This window comes from Phyllostomus hastatus, unplaced genomic scaffold (genome assembly GCF_019186645.2).
Source record: "Phyllostomus hastatus isolate PE091 unplaced genomic scaffold, TTU_PhHast_1.1 phas_contig_34, whole genome shotgun sequence".
Lineage (NCBI taxonomy): Eukaryota > Metazoa > Chordata > Mammalia > Chiroptera > Phyllostomidae > Phyllostomus > Phyllostomus hastatus.
Window position 1 is genome coordinate 29,645,698 of NW_025333857.1, and position 12,468 is coordinate 29,658,165.

Sequence of the window (12,468 nt, forward strand, 5' to 3'; positions counted from 1 at the left end):
CCTGATTTACTTCTCCCTTAACACATCTCTGTCTAACATACTATAGATTGCACTTGTTTATCTTACTCGGTGCCTGGCTCCTTCACTTGGATACAAACTCATTGCTGTATCCCTAGCACCTACTACAGGGAAATGGAGCCTGGGGGGAGGGGGTGGATCACATAGTATGTGTATTTGTTGAAAGCATGAATGACTGATGTCATGACTTATATGCTGGGTCCCATCTTCTCCTTACTGTCCACAACAGATCTTTCTGAAGCTTACCTCCACTTCAGGGTACTTTTTACCATTCATTCTCTCTTCTGGGTCCATGTTTCATCCTTTAAACTGTTCATTCTAAATACAAACCCCCTCAGTCTGCATCTCCATCCAGCTCTTGGTGCATCTTTCTCCTCCTTTGCAGTCACACTATTGGAGAATTGGACCTAGTTGCTATCTCACTTCCTTATTTTTTGTCACTTTCTGTGCACTCCATTTGGCTTTGACCACTCCACTGAAATATTCTTCTCAAGATCATCAATAGTCATCACTCAAGCCATTGAGTAACTTTGAGTCTTTTCTTAAAACTATAGTGTTTGAGACCACTGATGTCAGTTCTCTGCGCAAGATTTTTTTTCACTTGCCTTTCATAATCGAGACATCCTGGTTCCCTTCCACCCTCTCCTGCTCCCCCGGGGTCGCATTGGCGCTTCTTATCTGTGTGCATGTTCATGAGCATCTAGGCTCCAACTGTGCCCCTTCCCCTTGGACAACTCTCTCTGGGTGATTTCTCAATCTCTCAAGACTTCTTTATCACCTGAATACTTATAACTCACTCCCCACACCTCCAACAAACCCCCTTGCCTACCCAACTTTTTCAATTAGTGTCCAGCAAATTCCACAAGCTCACAGGCTCACAATTAAATTTGTCTGCTTCCTGTCCCAGAACCTGCCTCACTTCCCGAGTCCACACCTCACCGAAGGCCACCACCGTCTGCTTGGTCATGCAAACCAGGAATGCTGGCATCACACTTTGATTCCTTCCTTTTCCTTATCGCCCACATGCAGTCACTCACCAACACCTAGCCTCGCTCTGAGATACTGAGCTTACATCTTCTTCTTTCAGCTACTGTGTGTGTGTGTGTGTGTGTGTGTGTGTGTGGTTGTGCTTTTTGAGGGTTTGTGCATACAGTAGTGGCTCCACATTGGTCTCTTGCCTCCAATTTAATCTCTTCTTACACTGCAGCCAGAGGGATCACTTTAAAATACAAATGTGCTTTTCCTAATTACCTGTTAAAAGCCTTCCATGGTTAAAGAAATTTTTTTTTACTCTCATGGATTCCCTAGTACACAAAATTCTTAATTTGGCGTCTGAGTCCCTTGGTGGTGTGACTTTGCTTTCCCTCCCTCATGACTTCTTGCTCACCTCATTCCATGCCGTAGCCTCTCCGCTAGGACCCTGCAGCTCTGAACCCCTTTCGCGTACCCCAGACATTCCAGGCTGACTCCACATCGCCGCCCATTCTTGTCCCTCTGCCTGCAACTCTCCATCCTTCCCTGGTCTTCCTTCAGGTCTCAGTTTAGGTGGTGCTTCTGCCATAGAACTTAACCGTACTCTGCTGTAATAAGCTGTTTTTCTGTTTCCCCCACTAGAAACTGTAGTTCTCTAAAAGCAGTGACTATTCCTAGCACCTGGCACATTTCTGGACACATTGTAGGCACTCATCATTATTTGATGAGTGACCGAGCAAATGAATGAACTTTTCATCTACTACCAGCATTTCAAAGCATAGCAATTTAACTAGTAAAATTGACAAGTTAAAATACAACTTCAAGGTTGCTTCAACTGTAATTAATTTAAAGCTCTTAATGCCCAACTCAATCCCCAAGAAAACAGTTGCCTGGTCTTCAAGTTTCTTTTTCTTTTTTTCAAATCTGTTTGTTTAACCTTCTTAAATCCATTCATCTCACTCCAGAATTGAGTCATGCTGCCAATGTAACATTGTCTGCAAAGTCCTATAAATTCCTCTGGAAATATTAGTCACTATAATGCTGGAACCTCACTGAAATTCTCTACTCAAATAATATCTCTAATATACTAGAACTTAGTTTCCTGAATGGACTAGAATAGTACATTAATTTGTTAGAAACCAACTGTCCTAAGATTTTAGGACAACAATACATTCATTCAACCAACATTTGAGCACCTGTTACATTCCTGGTGCTATGCTAAGTATTAATAATATAGAAAGTCTGCTTAGGTTCACGGGTTGGAACATGCTACAGATTTATAATGTAATAAAGCAATAGTGAAGAGCATTTTTGCATACACTATTATAGGTACACAGAGAGAAATAAGACCAGTCCTTCCAAAAGAGAGTTTCACAGAGGGAAGAATATTTAAAGCCCTGAAAGTTTAAGCCAGTATTTATTGGGGAAAGAAGCAAAAAGGACATGTTGAGAGGAAATAACAGCATATACAAAGGCCCTGGGGTAGGTCCAGGGGTGGCAGAGAGGTGAGCTGGAAAGCAGTAAGGTGTAGAGGCAGTTGGGTGACAGGACGTGAGGCTGGAAATGGATGTGGGATACCTATCCCCAGACATTTTTTAGCCAAAGACAAATCCAGGAGTTTTTGTGGCACAAAAGAAAGTAACCAGTAACCCAAACCATCTTTTGAGATCTTCCTGCGTCAATAGAAATCCCTGAGGCGTTCAGTTTCCCCAAGATTTGAGTCTTTATCTGCTGACTGAGGCTCTGACAACTCCTTTAAGGAAGATTCACCAAGAGAAAAGTGAACGCTTTCTGAATGTGCTGTGTGGTCCTGGCAGGGGGTTGTGTTGGGGTCCTCTCTGTTCCTCATTGCATGTGACGCTGGTAACGAACAAAGAGCTATTTTTCTAGGCTCACAGCCTTTGTTCCACCAGGAGCCACGGGTACATGCAGTTCTCAGTTCTTCCCCTCATTCGTGTTTTTTTCTTTTTTTTGTTTTTTCGTTTTGTTTTGTTTTGTTTTTTGGTGCTGCCAACATTGTTCTGATCCTAGCTGCTCCTCAGTTTAGAGAATTAATATTGACCTGATAACCATTCAATTCTCAGACCTTTTGTTCCAAACACCCCTTTCCACTCTTATTTGTGTGGGTTGTATCTATCTACATTTAACATATTAGAATTTAAAACTGAGGAAAGTTCTAACTATTCGTTAATTCTTTTTTTTAAGATTTTGTTTATTTATTTTAGACAGAGGGGAAGGGAGGAAGAGAAGGAGAGAAATATCAGTGTGTGGTTGCCTCTCACACGTCCCCCACTGGGGACCTGACCTGGCCCACAACCCAGGCATGTGCCCTGATGGGGAATCAAACCGGTGACCCTTTGGTTCACAGACTAGTGCTCAATCCACTAAGCCACACCAGCCAGGACAATTCATAAATTCTTAAAAGGAAACAATAAAAATGCATGTTAACATAAGTCAATTTTAACAAAGTAAAAAAATTTAAAATAAAATGTAATTATGAAAAATAATTTTTTATTTTTATTTTCCAAAACAAATATTTAGAGTGATAAGAGTGCCCTTATTTTATATTTTTTTCAAATCCTTAATTCTCACTCAAAAGAAGACATCTAGATTCTCATACCAGCTGTTGAATTCAGCCTGTGGTGATATCACTGGTCATGTAGCACTAGAGAACTCCAGAGAGAATGGAAGTGAGAAAGGCAAATAATGTCTTAATTCTATTGTGAGAACAGTGTTAACATTGCAGACCTTCTGAGAAGGCCTCAAGGCCTCCTGGTGGTCCCTAGAGCACGGTTGAGATCCTCTGGCTTAGAAGTTTTAAAATACCAAGACAAAGTTGGGGGTTTATAAAAATTAACAGATGGAGTATTAAAGGAAAAGCCAATGTCTGGGCTATTACTTCAGACCTGTAAAGCAAGTGTGACTGCTATATTGATAGGATGAGAAGTTAAGGAAAATGTGATTTATTTGGGCCACTTATTTGCCATTAAAATCAGTTTTGATCAGTATTTAAACATTCAAAATCTCCTTCCCTCACAGAAACACAAACTCTAGTTTTATCTTTTTCTCCCTTCATTTTAACCAGAAAACAGAATGCTAAACAAGCTAGGAAATGAACCCCCAATTAGGTGACTTCAGAAAAAAGGAAAACCCCTGGGGTTTCATGCTTTCCAGCTCCGTGACTTTGAACAGGTCATGTTTTGACTCTGTTCCTGGACCTAGAAAAGGGCCTCTCTCCCTCAGACACCCATGGGGATAGTTCCAGATATGGAATATGAGCGCTGGCTTCCAAACTCTAAAGCCCTCCTCAAAAATGACTTTTAATGATGATTATATTATGATAATAAGCCTGATCAGGGGACACATAACTGTTCCTTCTTCCTAAGTGAAGAGATTGCCCTCTGTTCTTCCCACATTTGTGGGTCCCAAAGCCCTTTTCCAATAATGTTCTTGCATGCTACCTATGGGAAGGCCCCAGATGAGTAGCATGATCTGTGCTGAGTATTAATGAAATTGTGACAGCACATGCATTCACAATTACTGAATGCATGTGCTGTCAGGTCACCTCTATACATAAATCTCTAAAGGAGGAGAGACACTGCCAAAAACAGGTTCCAGGGAGAGCATAAACAAGCTTCAATTTCCCTCTTCCCTACCCTCCGAAAAATTCTGTAACATGGTAAGCCAAGAAGAATGATTGCAGCAAAGAGCGAATGTAGACGGGGATGGTCCAGGGGCAGCCAAAGCGGTACCCACTGACGTATAAGAAGTAAAGTCACAGCCTTCAGAGAGCATGATTGATGGGGATGTATATTTGCCTTGGTTCAGGTTCCCAACACCCTTCTGAAATTGTAGAATGCTGCTTGGACAAAGTTCAGGAGTGGATTATACATCTGACGTAGCCATGACCTAAAAAAGATCCAAAGGGCAGGAAATTTCAGTGGAAAGTCACTGCAAGAAAAAAGCAACCGGAAGTAACTTGGCTAAATTGGGCAGCATGAGTATAAGATTAAACACTGGCATGGTCAGAAATTCCCAGTCCCAAGTTAATAAAACTAGGGTCATGAGAATTCTCCTTAGTTTACCATCTGTGTTTACCAACCCACCCATCTTCCACCCAGCGGTAAAATAACATTGCTTAGAGGAGGGAAAATAATTCTTTAGCAACAAACACTTGAATTTCACCTCAAATAAGACCTTTAATTCAAAATCTGGAGAGACATTTCCACTGGAATTTATTCTAGGATATCCTGATTAAAGTCAAGTCGTTTTGAACAAATAACATTGCCAAAACGCAATTTTATCTCCCTTTCCTCATGTATATAAAGCAAAGTTTCTTGCATTATACTCAAATAATGACTAAAATGTTAATAATAAAGAATAAACATCTTAAAAATTAAATATTAATGTGGCTTTACAATAAGGATTTTCATTTGTCTCTTTTTTTCTTTCTGTCTAGCTTTGAAATCTTCGCCTTCTAAAAAACGGTGCAATTCCATCGCCGCCCTGAAGGCGACCTCGCAGGAGGTCGTGTCCTCAGTGAGCCAGGAATGGAAGGATGAGAAGCGAGATCTGCTGACGGAAGGGCAGAGTTTCAGCAGCCTTGACGAAGAAGGTAAAGACATGTAACTTAAAAGAACGAACGAAAAAGTTCTAGTGGTTCTATTGTACTTATGCAAGTAATGTAAATTCACGGTAGAAAAATTACAAAATATCTGCTCTAAGAAAGAGTCCATTAAATAATTTTTAAAGGATATTTACAGTATAACACAGTTAATATAAAAGTTTTTAAACACATAAATAATACAGTACATGGTTTATGGTATAAATAAATTAGAAGATCATAAAACATTCAGAATCAATATCTGTAATCCCACTACCCAAAGGTAACAAATAGGAACATTTTGGTGTTTTTACTACTAGACCTTGTTTTGTGCGTGTATACATATATTTTTTCAAACACATACATACATTATGTACATATAAATACATCCTTGTACATATACAGGCATGCAATCACAATATAATGAATTGTCTGTTTATTTAGACCCTCTAACGAATTTAATCAGTTTTGTGATTTTTTCCTTGCATGTCATATGTACCTACCTTTTGTTAGATTTATTTCTCAGATGAAGGTAGAGGTATAGACATTGATACGTATTTTGTCTGTCCAATGGTATCTGTTAAGACTTGGATTTTCTGGGGTTGTTGCTGCTGTGTATCCCTCACTTCCCGCCCGCCCTCACTGGCGAGGGCTTCTGGCTCAGTGATGAATAGAAAGGGTGACCGGGCAGCCTTGCCTTGTCCTCATTTTAAAGGGAATGCTTCTAATGTGTCACTGTGGAGAAAGACATTTGCTCTATTTGATACCCACAATCAGGCCAAGGAAGTTCCTTTTGATTCCTAGTTTGCTATAAAGTTTTTATCAGGAATGAGGGTTGAATTTTATCAAATACTTTTCTCTACCCACTAAGTGGATCATTTGGTTTTTGTCTTGTTATCCTAGAAGAGGAAGTGACATTTTAGATTTTTTAATCAATATATTCTTTTGGGAATCCCAGCATCGCCTACAAATTTCCTCTACTTCCTGTAAAAGATTATAACTCTTCTCAGGGCTTTCTTTTCCTCGGAGTCTTTAGAACAGGGAGTTATTCCTGTTCTCTTCTGCAACACTTATCTGTGTGAGCCGTGGTGGATTTCTTTCTTCCTCGTCTTCCTGTAAACCTGCTCTTACCCACAATTACCCTTGCTCCTCTGTCTGCATGGACGGCCCTGGCCTCTGGCAGACATCCTCCCTCTCTCCCTAAGTGTCCCTGCCTTGCCATCTCCCCACCACATGCTGGTTTTCTTGTAGTGCACATAAAACACAAGGTGTCTGCAGTCTGGGAAATAGGAAAAGTTTGTTTTTAAACTATGTTAGTTCCACTTTCCACAATTGCTCAATGTGCTCAGTCCAGGCATTGCGCTGGGGAATAAAATACACTGCACAACATCCAGAAAGTGTGAAGACATGGTGAGTAGTGCACAGGGCGCTTTTTTTCAGATAAACTTTTGGACCCGGTGTTTACATTTAAAGGTACTTCACCTGAAAAGATTTCTGAAAGTTGAAAAAACATCTGTTGAGTGTACTCTTTGAAAATGTTAACATACTATTTTAAAATGAGTTTATTCTGACAATTCTCTGCATCCACAAAGTATGTTACAAAGTTCAGCCTTTTTATAGTGCTCTGTACTTAGAGACTTCCTTTTTCATGTCGTACCAAATTGTCACCAAATGTGCCTCTCGTTTTTAATCATTGGTTTTCTGTCATTCTCAGTATATCTTAGTTATGTTAGTTTTCTATCGTTGTGTAACAATCACCAGAAAGCCAGCGGCTTTATGTCACCTCATTTATTAGCTCACAGCTCTAAGTCAGAAGACTAGTAAGGCAGACCTCGGTTCTCTGGGCACAGCTGATCAGGGTCTCAGCGGGGCCAAGTTCTCACCTGGAGGAGCTGGAGAAGACTCCACCTCCAGGCTCCTCGTGTTATTGGCAGAATTCACTCCCTTGCGGTTGTACGGCGGAAGTCCCCATTTCTTTGCTATGTGACACCTGAGAGCCACACTCGGGCCCTAGAGGCCATCCACATTCCTTGCCCTGCTGCCCCTCCATCTTCATTCCTAGAATTTCTCCCAGGTCAGTCCCCCTTACATTCTGGGCCTCTGGCATCACCATCTCTGACCCAGAGACATAGAATTAAAGGGCTCCTGTGACCAGGCTGGGCCCACCTGGATCATCTCCCCTTGGACTAACTCAGTTAACTGATTAGTAACCTTGATTATATCTGCAGAGTTCCTTTTGCCGTGTCAGATACCATAATCACAGGAATAATGGCTCATCGTATTCACAGGTTCCACCCACACCGAGGCTGTACAAGGCTGCAGGTGTTTGGGGACCATCCTAGAATTCTGCCTACCACACTAGGTTAAAAAAAACTGAAGGATACAGGAGCCTAAAGAAACAGTTCTCTGCTTTAAAGATACTCCTACGAGGTTGGGGGTCAGCTTCCCGGGGTTTGGGTGAGGTGTGACCTGGGCTCAGGTCACTGGACGGATAGCGTTGTTCTGTGCTCTGCCACTCTGCGGGCCTCTGGTTTACGAGGGCCAGCGGGGAGACCCGAGCCTGCATTAGCCCTCAGCTCAGCCTCATCTGTCTTATACTTGGTGGTAATTCATTGGACTCTGGTGTGTGGTTATTTTTCAGACCCAATTTTCAATGTTACTCAGAGTTTTTATATTTTTCTCTGTCATTAATGAGAAGGTGGGATCGAGTATGGCAAAGATTGTTAGCCAGCTGTATCATTAATTTGAAGCTTTTCTAATTTTTGTATGCCGAGCGACACTGGTTACTCGTGTTTTTATGTGATTATCGTCTGTTATTCATAAGGACAGTTCTATATTTGACCTAAACTGGAGGCAGCGGCACCATCTGACATTTCAGTGTGTGCCCAGTCTCCTAGTCCAGAGCCCGTCCCTTCTGTGGCTTCCTCCTTTTCCTCTGTGCCTCGCTCCACCTCTCCATCTGCACCCCTTCAAATCCAAAATCCCAAACCTCACACTCACCTGAGAGTGCCTATTGGGATCAACTTCCACTCACACAAACTTCCTGAAAATACATGAGTTTGAGTCTGTTGTGCCTGTAGCAGAATACCAGAAGCACCTTGTCATTATATTGTATTTATTATTGTCTGTTTTAGTTTAGTTTGGGGGAATGATTAAAGAGAATCCACAGTCAAGCCTGGTGACACTAGTTATTAACATTGTATTGTGTATTTGAAAGTTGCTAAGAAAGTAGATCTGAAAATTTCCCATCAAAAGAAAAAATGTTATAACTATGAGTGGTGATGGATGTTAACTGCTTTTATTGTGTTAATCATTTTGCAGTGTGTATCTATATCAAATCATCATGTTGTACACCTAAAAGCAGAACAATGTTACATGTCAGTTCTGTCTCAGTAAAATTTAAAAATAAAATATCTACCTAGGTTAAAAAAAAGTGTGAGCCTAACTGCAGAACTTAAAGTATAGGATTTGTCCACCTATTCTGTCCACATGTTCTCTCTTTTTAGAAAAGCTCTTTTCTGTGTGACTGGTCTTTTAATTAGACTATCTCTGACAGGCCAATAATGGATGTAAATTTTCTAAAATTTAGGATAAGGTGATTTAAAAACAATCCAGATTCAGCTCTCAAAAAAAAGAAAGGAATCCACACAGAATCTTGAGCGTGGGCATCGATCACTGCTCAGCCTTGAATATTCCAATTTCTTCATAAGGGAGGTCTTTTTGGATAAGTATTTTCATAGGCACTTACATATTTAAAAAGATAAATAAGAGTCTTCTTGTTTTTAAAAAGGCAGCCTTGCTGTTAAAATATAGTGTCAAGAAGAACTGTGGATAATGTTCAAAGACACGTGTGGGCTCAGACATGGCTGAGGCATAGCCAGCCGGCTGTCAGTCTGTGAAGTGTGTGTTTCCTGCTCCTAACAAGACTGAGCTCTTAGGTCTGAATTGGGAACCACAGATACGTGCATATCCTGGGGAGAGGAAAGCAGGTTCACCGTCTGTTTATACATTTGCCAATCATCCTTTTAATCTCTGTTGAATTATCTCCTTAAGCTCCTAGGAGCTTTTTATGTCATCTTTTGAAACAGTAAATCACTTTATTAGGTTTTTAAAAGAACGTTCATAACATCATTTTCATAAGCCATTTTGTAAATTAATGCAATTTTCTTTCTGTTTAACCAGTTGCAAGAAGCTATTTTACATTTCTGCTGCAGTTCAAAGCTCAGTTAATTCATAATTTAATTTGCAGCCCAGAATATGCAGTGAATCCTTTTGACTTGTTTAAGTTATTATAGACAGAAAAGCAGTGTTTATTACTGAGATTCACGAGCGCGTGTGTGTTGCTTTTGTTACCCAGCACTGGGATCCCGACACCGGCCAGACCTGGTGCCTAGCACGCCATCCCTGTTTGAAGCTGCTTCCTTGACAACCACAATTTCATCTTCCTCCTTATATGTCAACGAACATTACCCACACGACAGGACTACGCTTTACTCAAACAGGTAATACTTAGCGCGATCGCATTGCCGGTCCAGCTGTTACCACATCAACATCATTACTAGACCAGTAGCTCTGAATGAGAACACGCTGTCCCTAACAACCAGGATGTGCCTGTCACCTGCTCTGTGAGTAAGAGAAAGAGAACAAGCTCGATTTTTACTGTGGCAAGAAATGCATCTCAGGGAAAACTCTTCTGATGTTTCACTATAGTTACTCATGTTTGGTTCTGGGGAAGAAAACAAATCTTTCATCACTTATATTTTAATAATATTTAAAATTTATTTTTCAATTACAGTTGATGTGCAATATTACATTAGTTTCAGGTGTATAGTATAGTGATAACATATTTATATACCTTGCAAAGTAATCGCCCCAATAAATCTAGTACCCATCTGATACCATACATAGTTACTAAATATTATTAACTATATTCCCTATGCTGTGCTTTACATCCCCATGTCATTTTTATAACTGCTAATTTGTACTTCTTGATCCCTTTACCTTTCTTACTTTCCCCCAACCCCTCTCTCATCTGGCAACTATCAGTTTGTACTCTGTGTTTATGAATTTGTTTCTGGTGTGTTTGTTCATTTATTTTGCTTTTTAGATTCCACATGTAAGTGAAAGCACGGTGTATGTCTTTCTGTAACATTTCACTTAGCATGATACCCTCTAGGTCCATCCATGCTGTCACAAATGACAAGATTTCATTTTTTTGGCTGTGTGAGATATATATATCTTTGTGAGCCATTCATCTATTAAAGGGCACTAGCGGCTTCTATGTCTTGGCTATTGTAAGTAATGCTGCAATAAACATAGGAATGCATATGTCTTTTCCAATTAGGGTTTTGGAATTCTTCAGATAAATACCCAGCGGTGAAATTGTGGGTCAAATGGCAGTTCTATTTTTAGTTTTTTGAAGGACCTCCATACTGTTGTCCATAGTAGCTGCATCAATTTACAGCCCCACTGACAATGCACCAGGGCTCTTACTTCTTCACATCCTTGCCAGACCTTGTTGTTCTTTCATTTATTGATGATAGCCATTCTGACAGGTATGAGGCAATATCTCCATTAGGTTTCAATTTTCGATTCCCTCATGATTAGTGATGTTGAGCATCTTTTCATATGTCTGTGGCCATGTCTGTATCCTCTTTGGAGAAATGTCTGCCCAGGTCCTCTGCTCATTTTTAAATACAGTTGTTTTTTTAATTGTTGTATGACTTGCTTAATTCACTTTTGGTATTTACCCCTTACGGGATGTATCAATTGCAAACATCTTCTCTCATTCTGTAGGTTTTTTCATTTTGTAGATAGTTTCTCTCACAGTGCAAAAACTTTCTAGAACAATCACTCTTGGTTAATATTGCAGAGATAACTGCAAAGATATTTGAATGTTATCTTTTCATATGAGTGGTCTTCATGGTAGACAGAATAATGGGCCCACAAAGTTGTTCACTTCCTAATCCCCAGAACGTGTGACTCTATTACCTTATATAGCAAAAGGGACTTTGCCAGAATGATTAAGTTAAAGATCCAGAAATAGGAAGAGTATCCTGAATTACCCAGATATGTCATTGTAATCACAGGGGCCTTAAAACAGGAAGACAGGAAGATTAGAGTCAGGGAAGGAGATGTTAAGCCAGAGCACAGGTGAGAGAAAGTTTTAAAGACACTACAGCTGCTGGCTTTGAAGGTGGAGGAAGGGGTCAAAAGCTAAGGAATGCAGGCAGAATTTAGAGGCCAAAAAAGGGAAGAAAACTAATTCAATGACACAGAGCCTCCACTAAGGAACGTTAGGACCTGTGAACTGCCAGAGCTATAAGATAATACATTTTTATTGTGTTAAGCCTCTGAGTTTATGACCATTTGTTACAGCAGCAACAGGAAACTGTATAGTGATTCTCAAACATTTCATGTGAATTTCAGCATTGAGGTAGATCACTGAAATTTCATACATAGAAAATTAATTCGTAATTAGACATTTTTTCCTTTTTAAACAAAATGTTTCCACACACTGTTTCTAGGAATAAAAGATATCTTCACAAAGAGTTCACAACATTGTGGGATTCGCTGTTTCCCTTCTCCTGTTTTTACACGTGCCATTTGGTAATTAGTTTAAATTTTAGGACGGGGCTACTATGAATACAATCTCAATAATTGTCTGTTAAATGTTGAACTAGTTTTTACTGAAATCTAGCTTTCAAGAAGCAGATCAGATGTGTGCAGGTAAAGTGCTTCTTACACTGCAAGTCATTTTCCACCTGCAGACTAGCAGCTGCGTTCACTGAATATGGCAGATTCATTTTTAATATATGAATATTCGTAGATTTTAGCTTGGTCCTTTGGCAAGGTAAAATTCAGTGGTTAGAGCT

At 40.1% G+C, this 12,468-nt stretch overlaps 1 protein-coding gene across 1 annotated transcript in view; it reads left to right on the top strand.

The window, feature by feature from the left end:
- The window catches only part of PIP5K1B (phosphatidylinositol-4-phosphate 5-kinase type 1 beta), a 322,492-nt gene that overhangs the window by 235,085 nt on the left and 74,939 nt on the right, over positions 1 to 12,468 (top strand). Inside the window, exons 12-13 of the mRNA XM_045840212.1 lie at positions 5,450 to 5,605; positions 9,951 to 10,095. Of these exons, the coding sequence (XP_045696168.1) occupies positions 5,450 to 5,605; positions 9,951 to 10,095 (301 nt within the window). The remainder of the gene's footprint in view (positions 1 to 5,449; positions 5,606 to 9,950; positions 10,096 to 12,468) is intronic.